Source organism: Corella eumyota, chromosome 7 (assembly GCF_963082875.1).
Source record: "Corella eumyota chromosome 7, kaCorEumy4.1, whole genome shotgun sequence".
NCBI lineage: Eukaryota > Metazoa > Chordata > Ascidiacea > Phlebobranchia > Corellidae > Corella > Corella eumyota.
The window spans coordinates 5,473,361-5,485,834 of NC_137496.1; the positions used below are offsets into that span (position 1 = coordinate 5,473,361).

Consider the following 12,474-nt stretch of genomic DNA (forward strand, 5'->3'; position numbering starts at 1 on the left):
TATAAAATTAAATTGTTTAAATTTCGATGGCCAATTTGCATAAGGGAAAGCCCCCCGTGGCGAAGGCGGCGGAACGCCGATTGGCCGTTGCCGAGTCGCTCGAACGGCTCGCGCGCCTGCGATTGGCCGGCGCTTCGAGTGCTCATTTGCATAGCGGCGGCTTTAAAAGCGAGCGCGCCGACCAGCCGCCACACTCAGCTCGCAAACCCACCACAACCGCGACAACACGATGGCAGCATCAAAAGGCACGAAGAAGGCAGTCAAGAAGGCCGCGCCGGCCGAAAACAAAAAGAAGCGACGCGCCCGCCGAAAGGAGAGCTTCAGCATCTACATTTACAAGGTGCTCAAGCAGGTGCACCCCGACACCGGCATCTCCAGCAAGGCGATGAGCATCATGAACTCGTTCGTGAACGACATCTTCGAGCGAATCGCGTCCGAGGGCTCGCGCCTGGCAACCTACAACAAGCGGCACACGATCAGCAGCCGCGAAATCCAGACCGCCGTGCGACTGCTCTTGCCCGGCGAACTGGCCAAGCACGCCGTGTCGGAGGGCACCAAGGCCGTGACCAAATACACCAGCTCGAAGTAGTTTTTCGACGACGACGAAAAAAAAAACAGCGAAACGGCTCTTTTCAGAGCCACCCCTCGTGCTCGAAAGAGAAAAGCCACCACGCCCGTTCGCGGGCCCCATCGAAAAACACGTTTATTAATATTTTTATTATCAGACAAAGTTGTTGTTGTTGTTGTTCGCTCGTTCGCAAATAGCGGCGAGAAGATCGAAATTTCGCTCGGGCCCCGGTCGCTCGAGTGCTTTCGGCGGCCGCGCGAGCTCGCAAAACGACGGGACGGCTACGCCCCACGACGGCCAGACCTGCGCCCTTGGGCGCGCCGCGGTTCCTGCGAGGCGCCAAGGCGACGAAAGGCGGCGGCGCGGGCCCGTCGCTCGCCGAACGGGCCGAACGAGGCGAGCAAACTCGCCAAAACGCGGCCCGGCAGCGTTTTGCCGAGGTTCGGCGACCGACCGCGAGCGAAGCTCGGCCACCACGCGCACGGCGACGCGACGGGGGGCTGCGGCGGCCGAAGACGCTCGTTTCGAGCCGCTGCCGAGCTCCGTCCGAGGTCGCGCGGCCGCGCCGCAGCAAGAAACGTGCTCGCGCCTTAGCACAGATTCGCCAGCAAAAGCCGCCGCCAGGCCGATCGCTCCGTTCGCGTCGTTTCGTTTCGGTTCGACAGCGAGCTATTTATAACGCGTCATAGCAGTGGCCGGGCTTTCATAGCGAAAAGCGAAATCGAACGAAGACCAACCAACATGACAGCCCAACAGCAACAGCAACAGTCCGCCGGCAAAGCCAAGAAGACGCCGAAGGCCGCGCCGCCGGCGCACCCCACCTACCGGGTCATGGTCGCCGCCGCCGTGGCCGCGACCAAGAACAAACGCGGCACGTCTCGCCAGGCCATCGTCAGCTACATACGGAGCAACTACGACGTAAAGGACGGCACGGCCAGCCGCAACGTCACCGCCGCCGTCAAGCGAATGACCGCCGACAAGACTCTCGCGCAGACCAAGGGCACGGGCGCGTCCGGCTCTTTCAAGCTTCCCGTCGCCGAGAAGAAGAAGAAGCCCGCCGCCGCTAAAAAGCCGGCCGCCGCCGCAGCAGCGAAGAAGAAGAAGCCCGCGGCCGGCCAGAAGAAGACCGGCACGCCGTCCAAAAACAAGCGGGCCGCGGCCAAGAAGTCGGCGCCCGCCGCCTCGAAGAAGGCCACGCCGAAAAAGGCAGCCAAGAAGCCCGCCGCGAAAAAGGCCACGACGGCGGCCAAGAAGCTCGCGGCCGCCAAGCCGAAGCCGAAGAAGCCCGCCGTGAAGAAGGTCGCCGCGAAAAAGTCGACGACGGCGAAAAAGGCCAGCAAGAAGTAGCCGGCGCGGCGTTGCGCCCGTCTGGCGCGCCCTCACACAACGGCTCTTTTCAGGGCCACCCGTTGTTTCAGTCGAGAGAGATTCCCGGGGTCGGGGTAATTACGAAGCCGGCAGGTGGCCGGGCGGCGTCGCTCGCGATCGACCGCTCTTCGACGTTCGGCGCCCCGCGGCGAAGCACGAAACGAGCGGGGTGCGCGCGCTGCACGCCGATTGGTCGCGGCGGTGAAAATGCGCCAAAGCGCGCTTTCGCGTCCGACTCGGCCCGTATAAAGGCGCGCGCCGGCCGAAGTCGAGCACATTCTTCAGCGGACAGCGAAGCAGCAACAACAACTCACTCACTTATCAGCAACATGTCAGGACGAGGCAAAGGCGGAAAAGGCTTGGGAAAGGGGGGCGCGAAACGACATCGCAAGGTTCTGCGCGACAACATCCAGGGTATCACGAAGCCCGCGATCAGGCGTCTCGCTCGACGGGGCGGCGTCAAACGAATCTCCGGCCTTATCTACGAAGAGACTCGCGGCGTGCTCAAGGTCTTTCTCGAGAACGTGATTCGCGACGCGGTCACCTACACCGAACATGCAAAACGGAAGACCGTAACCGCGCTCGACGTCGTCTACGCTTTGAAGCGCCAAGGGCGAACGCTGTACGGCTTCGGCGGTTAGGCGGCGGGCCACGCAGGCGACAGCAACACAATCGGCCCTTTTCAGGGCCACCCGTTTAACGCAAGAGAGAGTTACTTAGACCGGCACGCCGGGCGATGTTTTTTTCGCCGCCGAATCGACTCGCCTTCCCGGCCTCGCTCGGCGCCGTTTCATTGGCGCTCAGCGGAGCGCGCTCATTGGCCGCGCGCCGGCGCGCCAATTCTTCGACCAACGGCAAGCGACGCAGTGGCAGTATAAAAGGCGCTTCGAACCGAGCGACGACATCAGTTTCAGTGGAACGTCGTCGCAGTAAACAAGCAGACCAAGCAAAAAGCAAAGAAATGGCAAGAACCAAGCAGACAGCTCGAAAGTCGACAGGAGGCAAGGCGCCTCGCAAGCAGCTCGCCACCAAGTGCGCCGGCCACGGGCGGCGTCAAGAAGCCCCACCGTTATCGACCGGGGACAGTCGCGCTGCGCGAGATCAGGCGTTACCAGAAGTCGACCGAGCTGCTCATTCGCAAGCTGCCCTTCCAGCGACTCGTGCGCGAAATCGCGCAGGACTTCAAGACCGACCTCCGCTTTCAGGGCAGCGCCGTGATGGCCCTGCAGGAGGCCAGCGAAGCTTACCTCGTCGGTCTGTTCGAGGACACCAACTTGTGCGCGATCCACGCCAAGCGCGTGACCATCATGCCGAAAGACATCCAGCTGGCCAGGCGAATTCGAGGCGAGAGGGCCTAGGCGAACGCAGCAGCGTGCCGCACCACACAAACGGCTCTTTTCAGAGCCACCCGTTCAACAAGAAAGAGTTCCGAGTAACGTCGGCCGGCGCCGCGCGATTGGCCGACCGGCCGTGCGACGTTCTTTTGCCGCCGAAGCGACCCGCGCTCTCGGCCTCGTTTCGAGAAAGCTAGCCGGTCGGGCAAAAGAGGGAAACCCCCCACTGGCTGCGACAGGCAAGAGAGAAAGAGGCGCGCCGATCGGCCAGCGCGACGTTCTTTTGCCGCCGAAGCGACTCGCGCTCTCGGCCTCGTTTCGAGAAAGCTAGCAGGTCGCGAAAAAAGAGGGAAACCCCCCACTGGCTGCGACACAGCGAGGAGCGGCGGTTGGTTCGCGCACGTGTGTTTGCCGAAAATTGGCAACGAGGGCGCGGCGCAAAATGACGACGAAAACATTCGAAGTCCGGGCATCTCTCTGCAATTCTGTTCGGGTGGCTCTGAAAAGAGCCGTTTCGAGTTTTTTCGTTCGCGCCGTCGTCGTTGCTCAGGCCTTCTTCGAGGTCTTTTTGGGCAAAAGCACGGCCTGGATGTTGGGCAGCACGCCGCCCTGAGCGATCGTGACGCCGCCGAGCAGCTTGTTGAGTTCCTCGTCGTTGCGAATGGCCAGCTGCAAGTGGCGCGGGATGATTCGGGTTTTCTTGTTGTCTCGCGCGGCGTTGCCGGCCAATTCCAACACCTCGGCGCTCAAGTACTCGAGCACGGCGGCCATGTAGACAGGCGCGCCGGCGCCGACGCGCTCCGAGTAGTGACCCTGGCGGAGAAGTCGATGCACGCGGCCGACGGGGAACTGCAGGCCCGCGCGCGACGAGCGGCTCTTCGGCTTTGCCTTCGCTTTGCCTCCGGCGTTTCCTTTACCTCGTCCTGACATGTTGATTCGTAGTTGCGGTTGGTGCTTCAAAGTAAGACTGTGAGGCCGTCGCCGCTCGAGTCGCTTTATATATGCTGCAGTTTTGCGCGCGCCGACCGGTCGTCGACCAATCGCGCGGCGCGCGCCGCAACTCGCTCGACTGCGATTGGTGCCCGTTTCGATGGCCAATTTGCATAAGGGAAAGCCCCCCGTTGTTTCGTATGCGCTGCAGTTAGCGCGCGCGTCGACCAATCGCGTGGCGAGCGCCGCAACTCGCTAGACTGCGATTGGCGCCCGTTTCGATGGCCAATTTGCATAAGGGAAAGCCCCCGTGGCGAAGGCGGCGGAACGCCGATTGGCCGTTGCCGAGTCGCTCGAACGGCTCGCGCGCCTGCGATTGGCCGGCGCTTCGAGTGCTCATTTGCATAGCGGCGGCTTTAAAAGCGAGCGCGCCGACCAGCCGCCACACTCAGCTCGCAAACCCACCACAACCGCGACAACACGATGGCAGCATCAAAAGGCACGAAGAAGGCAGTCAAGAAGGCCGCGCCGGCCGAAAACAAAAAGAAGCGACGCGCCCGCCGAAAGGAGAGCTTCAGCATCTACATTTACAAGGTGCTCAAGCAGGTGCACCCCGACACCGGCATCTCCAGCAAGGCGATGAGCATCATGAACTCGTTCGTGAACGACATCTTCGAGCGAATCGCGTCCGAGGGCTCGCGCCTGGCAACCTACAACAAGCGGCACACGATCAGCAGCCGCGAAATCCAGACCGCCGTGCGACTGCTCTTGCCCGGCGAACTGGCCAAGCACGCCGTGTCGGAGGGCACCAAGGCCGTGACCAAATACACCAGCTCGAAGTAGTTTTTCGACGACGACGAAAAAAAAAACAGCGAAACGGCTCTTTTCAGAGCCACCCCTCGTGCTCGAAAGAGAAAAGCCACCACGCCCGTTCGCGGGCCCCATCGAAAAACACGTTTATTAATATTTTTATTATCAGACAAAGTTGTTGTTGTTGTTGTTCGCTCGTTCGCAAATAGCGGCGAGAAGATCGAAATTTCGCTCGGGCCCCGGTCGCTCGAGTGCTTTCGGCGGCCGCGCGAGCTCGCAAAACGACGGGACGGCTACGCCCCACGACGGCCAGACCTGCGCCCTTGGGCGCGCCGCGGTTCCTGCGAGGCGCCAAGGCGACGAAAGGCGGCGGCGCGGGCCCGTCGCTCGCCGAACGGGCCGAACGAGGCGAGCAAACTCGCCAAAACGCGGCCCGGCAGCGTTTTGCCGAGGTTCGGCGACCGACCGCGAGCGAAGCTCGGCCACCACGCGCACGGCGACGCGACGGGGAGCTGCGGCGGCCGAAGACGCTCGTTTCGAGCCGCTGCCGAGCTCCGTCCGAGGTCGCGCGGCCGCGCCGCAGCAAGAAACGTGCTCGCGCCTTAGCACAGATTCGCCAGCAAAAGCCGCCGCCAGGCCGATCGCTCCGTTCGCGTCGTTTCGTTTCGGTTCGACAGCGAGCTATTTATAACGCGTCATAGCAGTGGCCGGGCTTTCATAGCGAAAAGCGAAATCGAACGAAGACCAACCAACATGACAGCCCAACAGACGAAGAAAAGCAGCATATAATTAGATCGCGAAGTTCTGCCCGATTTTTGTCTGTCAGTCTTAGTTCAGTGAAAGTTAACAAAGAGTTCTACAGAATCTTTGGATTACTACTTAATTTCTGAAAAAAAACAAGCACCACAAATAGGAGTATATTTTTCTGAAGACCCCTCAACCCAGATTATACATCCCCACTGCCAAAATGGCGAAAAGAAACAGAAATGCTGCGAAAAACAACCAAGCAGTAGCAGATACCCTAAACACTTCACCGCTTAACCCAACTCCAACCCATACTCCAACTAGGCCTGTAATACCACCAAGAACAAAACATTCTCAAAAAACCTACGACAACCAAACCCAATACCACTACATCAACAATGAAACCCCTCCCCCAAAAAATAATGAAGAAAACTATCCTTCAACATCAAAAACCGCCAACAATCAACCAACTTACGCCCAAATTACAACAAAACCTTCAACCGTTCCAAACCAAAACCAATTCGTCTGTGACCACGAAACAGATGTGTTGATAAAATTCACTGAAATGAGACCTCGAAATTGGCTTATCAACGAAATTAAAAACCTAAAATTTGAACCCACACATCTTGAAAGTCTATTCTGCAAATTCAACGGCCTAGCTATTATCACAATGAACAACAGGCAAAATGCTAAAAAACTGGAAGCCAATGTCAACAACTTAATTGATAATAAAACGTGGCAAAATGTCAGCTACTGCAAGCTCTGGAAACAGGACTTCGTACCCATAACGGTGCAAGATATACCAGGCCGATACACAGATGAACCGATTATAGAAATTTTTTTACAAACTTACAATCTGCCAGTTACAAAGGTGCATAGACAACGAGACCCAAACGGTATCCTTACAGGAAAACGTTTCTTTTATGTAAACGGTGACCTCCTAAAGCAAGTAAAAATCCCTACATTTTTCAAAATTCAAGGCTACCACTTTCCAGTTTACTATTTTGGACAAAGAACCCCAAAAGTACCACAAAATGCAGACACCCAACAACAAGCATCGAATAAAGTCAACACACCACAACAAAAAATCGTGAAAGAAAACAACAACCAACCCGTAAAACCACACCAAGCTGAGCAATCAATGATCAGCAGTGGATCTTCTCAAGCCTCCGGACCGCCGCCTAAACGACCACTCTTTCACCATTCTACACCATCTCACCAACTATCAACATCAAAACTAACAACCATAGACTCTTGTGTATTTATAACCGACGAAGAAAGAAGAACCATAGAACAATACCATCATGAACATAATCTCACATTAGAATGTTCAACCTCATCCGACGATCAAGACTCCACCCCGGAAGGACCCCAAGCAAACCAAACGGTACCTTTTTAACATTTCTCGTAACCTTAAACTTTAATATATTGATTTTTCTAATTTATATTGCTTTCATTCGTTTTATGTATAATATGCTTAACACCTGGAACCCACAGTTAAAACCAACCCATAATCGCAAAAATCAAACCAACGCTAAATTTCACAACCAAAGGCACAAAATAAACCCAATTTTACACAACAACAAATTACCAAAACCTTACCTACCTACTTTCCATAAATCGAAAATAATCTTTTTTAAATACACACCTGGATGACGTCGATGTTAAAAATTACCTCCTTGAACTGCAACGGGCTTGGCGACCCCGTAAAACGCCAAGCCCTTTTTGCCAGCCTTTCTCAGACCCAAAATTCCATAATACTACTGCAGGAAACTCACTCCCACCACCATCTTGAACAGCTCTGGTCCAACGAATGGAAGGCTGGCAAATCCTTTTTCTCCTCCTCCCCCACATCTACCATCGCTCGTGGGGGCGTTGCAATTCTAATAAACACAAATAATTTAATAGCCAAAAACGTTAATCTTACTCCAGACGGCCGCACAATAAGTATCGATATAGATACGTATACCCACACCTTTCACATAGTCAACATTTATGCACCTTGCTCCGGTCATTACAAAAACTTGACTGAAAATACCAACTATTTTAACTCTATCTTTCACCTGGTTTCATCGCAATACCCCACAATTGTAGCTGGTGATTTTAATAACATTGAAAACTTCAAACTCGATCTCAACCCACCAATTATCAACAAAACTAACAATCATTCGTTCTTTCGATTTTGCGAAACCCTTTCTATAGCTGATGCATTAAGGAAACTCCAACCAAAAATAAAACAATATACGTATACCAGTTTAACCAGTCAATCAAGAATAGATAGAATATATACATCAAACCAAATTAAAACAATATCCCACAACATAATACCATGCTGCCTTTCCGACCATGATTTTGTCACAGCAGATCTAACTCTCAGCTCAGCACAAAAAACAAACAAGGGCCAAGGCACTTGGCGAAATAACATCAAAATCTATCTGGACCCATCTTTTACACATTACATATCACATACCATACCACACCTGAACGACAACACAACAGAAATAACAAATACGTGGACTAAAATTAAGAGTTTTATAAAAAATGCCAATATCAAATTCGCCAAAAAGCACTCAAATAATTTTACCGATATGAGAAATAAACTAGAACTACAACTTGAAGAGGCAAAATTAAACTTACAAGGAAATCTAAATCAACAATTGACCCAGAAATATTTCAACCTTAAAAAACAACTGTACAATTTACACAGATCTCATACCAAAAACAAAATTCTGCAAACAATACTTTCCACAACATATACCAACGCCCCGGACAGCTACATATATTCCCTTTTGAAATCAAAAACCGAGCCCACGGAAATCCTCGAACTATACGACGACCATCTTCTGCCCTTTACAAAAACCCGTGAACTCCTAGACATAACTTTCAACTACTATAAAAATATTTACAAGCCACCAACTTTAGTAAACACCCACCCCTTTTTTAACCAACAATTTCCACAATTAACAACAGACCAATCAGATCTCTTAACCAAGCCGATAACAAAAGCAGAAATTCTGACAACAATTAAAAGCCTTACTAAAAACAAAGCCCCAGGCCCTGATGGTCTTTCTAACGAATTGTTTATCTCCCAACAGGAAGCCTTGCTTCCACCTCTGCTAAAACTGTTCAACCATTTTCTTGAAACTGGATTAATCCCAGCAAATTTCAAAACTGGAAAAATTACCCTTATTCACAAAAAAAGCTCCAAATCTGAGATAAAAAATTACCGCCCCATCTCTTTACTAAATTCAGACCTTAAATTGTTTAACAAAATATTAGCCAACCGGATAAAACTCATAACACCATTTTTACTCAGTGGAACCCAATTTGCTCAACCAGGCCTCTCAGTTGTAGGTGCAAGCCTGCTACTGAGAGACATCTACCATAAATTGTCTTACAATAAAGTAACAGGCTACATGCTTTCACTCGACTTTGCCAAGGCTTTCGACTCCATCAGTCATTCTTTCCTGTCGCAAACTCTACAACACTTCAATTTTCCTCAAAAATTCATTAAACTAATCGACACTTTACACTCAGACATTTTCTCCACTATATACATAAATAAACATCCAACATCCCCCGTCCCGATTCGAAACGGTGTCAGACAAGGATGTCCCCTAAGCCTACACTTGTTTACTCTTGCTCTAGAACCGCTACTCCTGTACATGCAACATCAACAAGATGTCATCGGAGTACGACTTACAAGCCGACATACCATCAAAACGGTCGCGTATGCCGACGACATAACCCTGACCCTTACCACCCCCCGGTCCATCCACGCTGCCCTATCAACTCTTCAACTTTTTTCAAATGCCTCCGGACTGAAACTCAATCACGAAAAAACCAAAGCACTGCTTATCAACCCACCCACTGCTGTAATAAACCTACCTCAAAATATCACTTGGACTAATTCTGTAATAACTCCACTTAACATCCCAATTGGAAAACCTAAATTTATAACGCAACATTGGAACCACATATGCCAAAAGATATCCGACGAAGAAAAATGTCTAAGAAAAATATTTTCGACACTAGACCACAAAGCTGTACTTTCCAAAACAAAGCTCCTGCCACATATTATAAATTTTGCATCAGTCTACCCAATGCCAAAAACAAAACAAATCACCATCTCCAACATAATCTTAAGATACGCCCTTAAAAATCAAAATCAATTACAGCTGGAAACCCTGGCACTTACTCGAACTAACGGGGGCTACAATTTCCCCAATATAAGGCTTTACTCGGACCTTTTCTTTCTCAAACCAATATTCTCCCACTTTAATTTTCGTAAAAACAGTACTCCTCCATCTCCGCAAGACTTAACAATCGAATATAATATCGGACTCCTCCTCTCCAAAACGTATGAAATGCCTTATCTAAATTCGATTCCACACGCCGACATACTTACACCACTTTATAAACACTACATCGACATCATTAACAATTACAAATTAACCCCAAAGCACCTCCAATTAAACTCAATCTCAAAACTTTACAAAACCCTGAACAACCAACCTAAACAAGACAACACCACTGTATGGCCGAACATACACAATAACATTCTCTCAAACAACCTAAAAACTATAAATTATAAAATTACTCAAAATGTACTTTCCACCAGATCAACTTTCTTACCCAATCTCCTAGACAATAATTCAAACTGCCCTCTCTGCAATACAAACGCATATGAAACGTCAATCCACTTACTCCACAAATGCAACAAAATTTCTCCCCTTCTCACTTATACCAACAACATTTTTACAAAACTCACTGGACATGACCATAACATATTTCAAAATTCCGACCATATGAACTTAAGCCCACCTTCAACAATTTCAATAGTAAACCTAGACCAATACGTACTACTAATATCAACACTCCACCATAAAATTTGGCAATACAGGAATAAAATAGTCTATGAAAAACATACCTTCTCACAAAAAAAATTAATCGCTTCCTATATTCAATCCATACAATCCAGACTCCACTTTGAAACAAATAAGCCATACCCGATATACATTAGCCAAATAGCCGAATTAGTACAAGTAATACAGACAACAGAACACCACTACCACACAGCAATAACCTAAAAATTAACGTACATAACACTGCCAAAATAAACCTATTTTCTCCTTACTAATCCTTTCAATGTTTTCAATTTTTTACTTTAACTATATGCATGTAAACGCCGTGAACATTTACTATTGTTATTTTGAACTTTAATGTATTTCTCCATTTTCATCACCCGTACTCCTTGTTATTTTCCTTTTTGTTTTTTTTGTTATGAATTACGCGCAATATTCTTTATTTGTATCACCCTTATGTAATGCAAATAAACAAAAAATACAACATGACAGCCCAACAGCAACAGCAACAGTCCGCCGGCAAAGCCAAGAAGACGCCGAAGGCCGCGCCGCCGGCGCACCCCACCTACCGGGTCATGGTCGCCGCCGCCGTGGCCGCGACCAAGAACAAACGCGGCACGTCTCGCCAGGCCATCGTCAGCTACATACGGAGCAACTACGACGTAAAGGACGGCACGGCCAGCCGCAACGTCACCGCCGCCGTCAAGCGAATGACCGCCGACAAGACTCTCGCGCAGACCAAGGGCACGGGCGCGTCCGGCTCTTTCAAGCTTCCCGTCGCCGAGAAGAAGAAGAAGCCCGCCGCCGCCGCCGCTAAAAAGCCGGCCGCCGCCGCAGCAGCGAAGAAGAAGAAGCCCGCGGCCGGCCAGAAGAAGACCGGCACGCCGTCCAAAAACAAGCGGGAGACGGCCAAGAAGTCGGCGCCCGCCGCCTCGAAGAAGGCCACGCCGAAAAAGGCAGCCAAGAAGCCCGCCGCGAAAAAGGCCACGACGGCGGCCAAGAAGCTCGCGGCCGCCAAGCCGAAGCCGAAGAAGCCCGCCGTGAAGAAGGTCGCCGCGAAAAAGTCGACGACGGCGAAAAAGGCCAGCAAGAAGTAGCCGGCGCGGCGTTGCGCCCGTCTGGCGCGCCCTCACACAACGGCTCTTTTCAGGGCCACCCGTTGTTTCAGTCGAGAGAGATTCCCGGGGTCGGGGTAATTACGAAGCCGGCAGGTGGCCGGGCGGCGTCGCTCGCGATCGACCGCCCTTCGACGTTCGGCGCCCCGCGGCGAAGCACGAAACGAGCGGGGTGCGCGCGCTGCACGCCGATTGGTCGCGGCGGTGAAAATGCGCCAAAGCGCGCTTTCGCGTTTCGCTCGCGTCCGACTCGGCCCGTATAAAGGCGCGCGCCGGCCGAAGTCGAGCACATTCTTCAGCGGACAGCGAAGCAGCAACAACAACTCACTCACTTATCAGCAACATGTCAGGACGAGGCAAAGGCGGAAAAGGCTTGGGAAAGGGGGGCGCGAAACGACATCGCAAGGTTCTGCGCGACAACATCCAGGGTATCACGAAGCCCGCGATCAGGCGTCTCGCTCGACGGGGCGGCGTCAAACGAATCTCCGGCCTTATCTACGAAGAGACTCGCGGCGTGCTCAAGGTCTTTCTCGAGAACGTGATTCGCGACGCGGTCACCTACACCGAACATGCAAAACGGAAGACCGTAACCGCGCTCGACGTCGTCTACGCTTTGAAGCGCCAAGGGCGAACGCTGTACGGCTTCGGCGGTTAGGCGGCGGGCCACGCAGGCGACAGCAACACAATCGGCCCTTTTCAGGGCCACCCGTTTAACGCAAGAGAGAGTTACTTAGACCGGC

General features: G+C 51.8%; 6 protein-coding genes and 1 pseudogene across 6 annotated transcripts in view; 6 read left to right on the forward strand and 1 right to left on the reverse strand.

The window, feature by feature from the left end:
* LOC145760540 (poly [ADP-ribose] polymerase tankyrase-like) overlaps positions 1-12,474 on the forward strand; it is a 127,568-nt gene that overhangs the window by 21,257 nt on the left and 93,837 nt on the right. The gene's annotated exons all lie outside the window — the stretch shown is intronic.
* Positions 207-610, forward strand: LOC145760546 (histone H2B.1-like). The gene has a single exon (XM_082574460.1). It carries the CDS (start codon positions 230-232, stop codon positions 587-589), a length of 360 nt encoding a protein of 119 aa, XP_082430586.1. The 5' UTR covers positions 207-229; the 3' UTR covers positions 590-610.
* LOC145759276 (histone H4) lies at positions 2,265-2,577 on the forward strand. Its single transcript, XM_082573060.1, has one exon. It carries the CDS (start codon positions 2,266-2,268, stop codon positions 2,575-2,577), a length of 312 nt encoding a protein of 103 aa, XP_082429186.1. The 5' UTR covers position 2,265.
* On the forward strand, positions 2,898-3,294 carry LOC145759950 (histone H3-like; annotated as a pseudogene).
* Positions 3,817-4,200, reverse strand: LOC145760476 (histone H2A). Its single transcript, XM_082574376.1, has one exon. The coding sequence runs from the start codon at positions 4,198-4,200 to the stop codon at positions 3,817-3,819; it is 384 nt and encodes a 127-aa protein (XP_082430502.1).
* LOC145760138 (histone H2B.1-like) lies at positions 4,661-5,064 on the forward strand. Its single transcript, XM_082574014.1, has one exon. It carries the CDS (start codon positions 4,684-4,686, stop codon positions 5,041-5,043), a length of 360 nt encoding a protein of 119 aa, XP_082430140.1. The 5' UTR covers positions 4,661-4,683; the 3' UTR covers positions 5,044-5,064.
* LOC145759907 (histone H4) lies at positions 12,077-12,389 on the forward strand. Its single transcript, XM_082573762.1, has one exon. The coding sequence runs from the start codon at positions 12,078-12,080 to the stop codon at positions 12,387-12,389; it is 312 nt and encodes a 103-aa protein (XP_082429888.1). The 5' UTR covers position 12,077.

Excerpts from the sequence above, each read along its gene's own strand:
- LOC145760476 (XM_082574376.1), bottom strand. The coding sequence starts at position 4,200 with ATGTCAGGACGAGGTAAAGGAAACGCCGGAGGCAAAGCGAAGGCAAAG.
- LOC145759276 (XM_082573060.1), top strand. The coding sequence starts at position 2,266 with ATGTCAGGACGAGGCAAAGGCGGAAAAGGCTTGGGAAAGGGGGGCGCG.
- LOC145760138 (XM_082574014.1), top strand. The coding sequence starts at position 4,684 with ATGGCAGCATCAAAAGGCACGAAGAAGGCAGTCAAGAAGGCCGCGCCG.
- LOC145759907 (XM_082573762.1), top strand. The coding sequence starts at position 12,078 with ATGTCAGGACGAGGCAAAGGCGGAAAAGGCTTGGGAAAGGGGGGCGCG.
- LOC145760546 (XM_082574460.1), top strand. The coding sequence starts at position 230 with ATGGCAGCATCAAAAGGCACGAAGAAGGCAGTCAAGAAGGCCGCGCCG.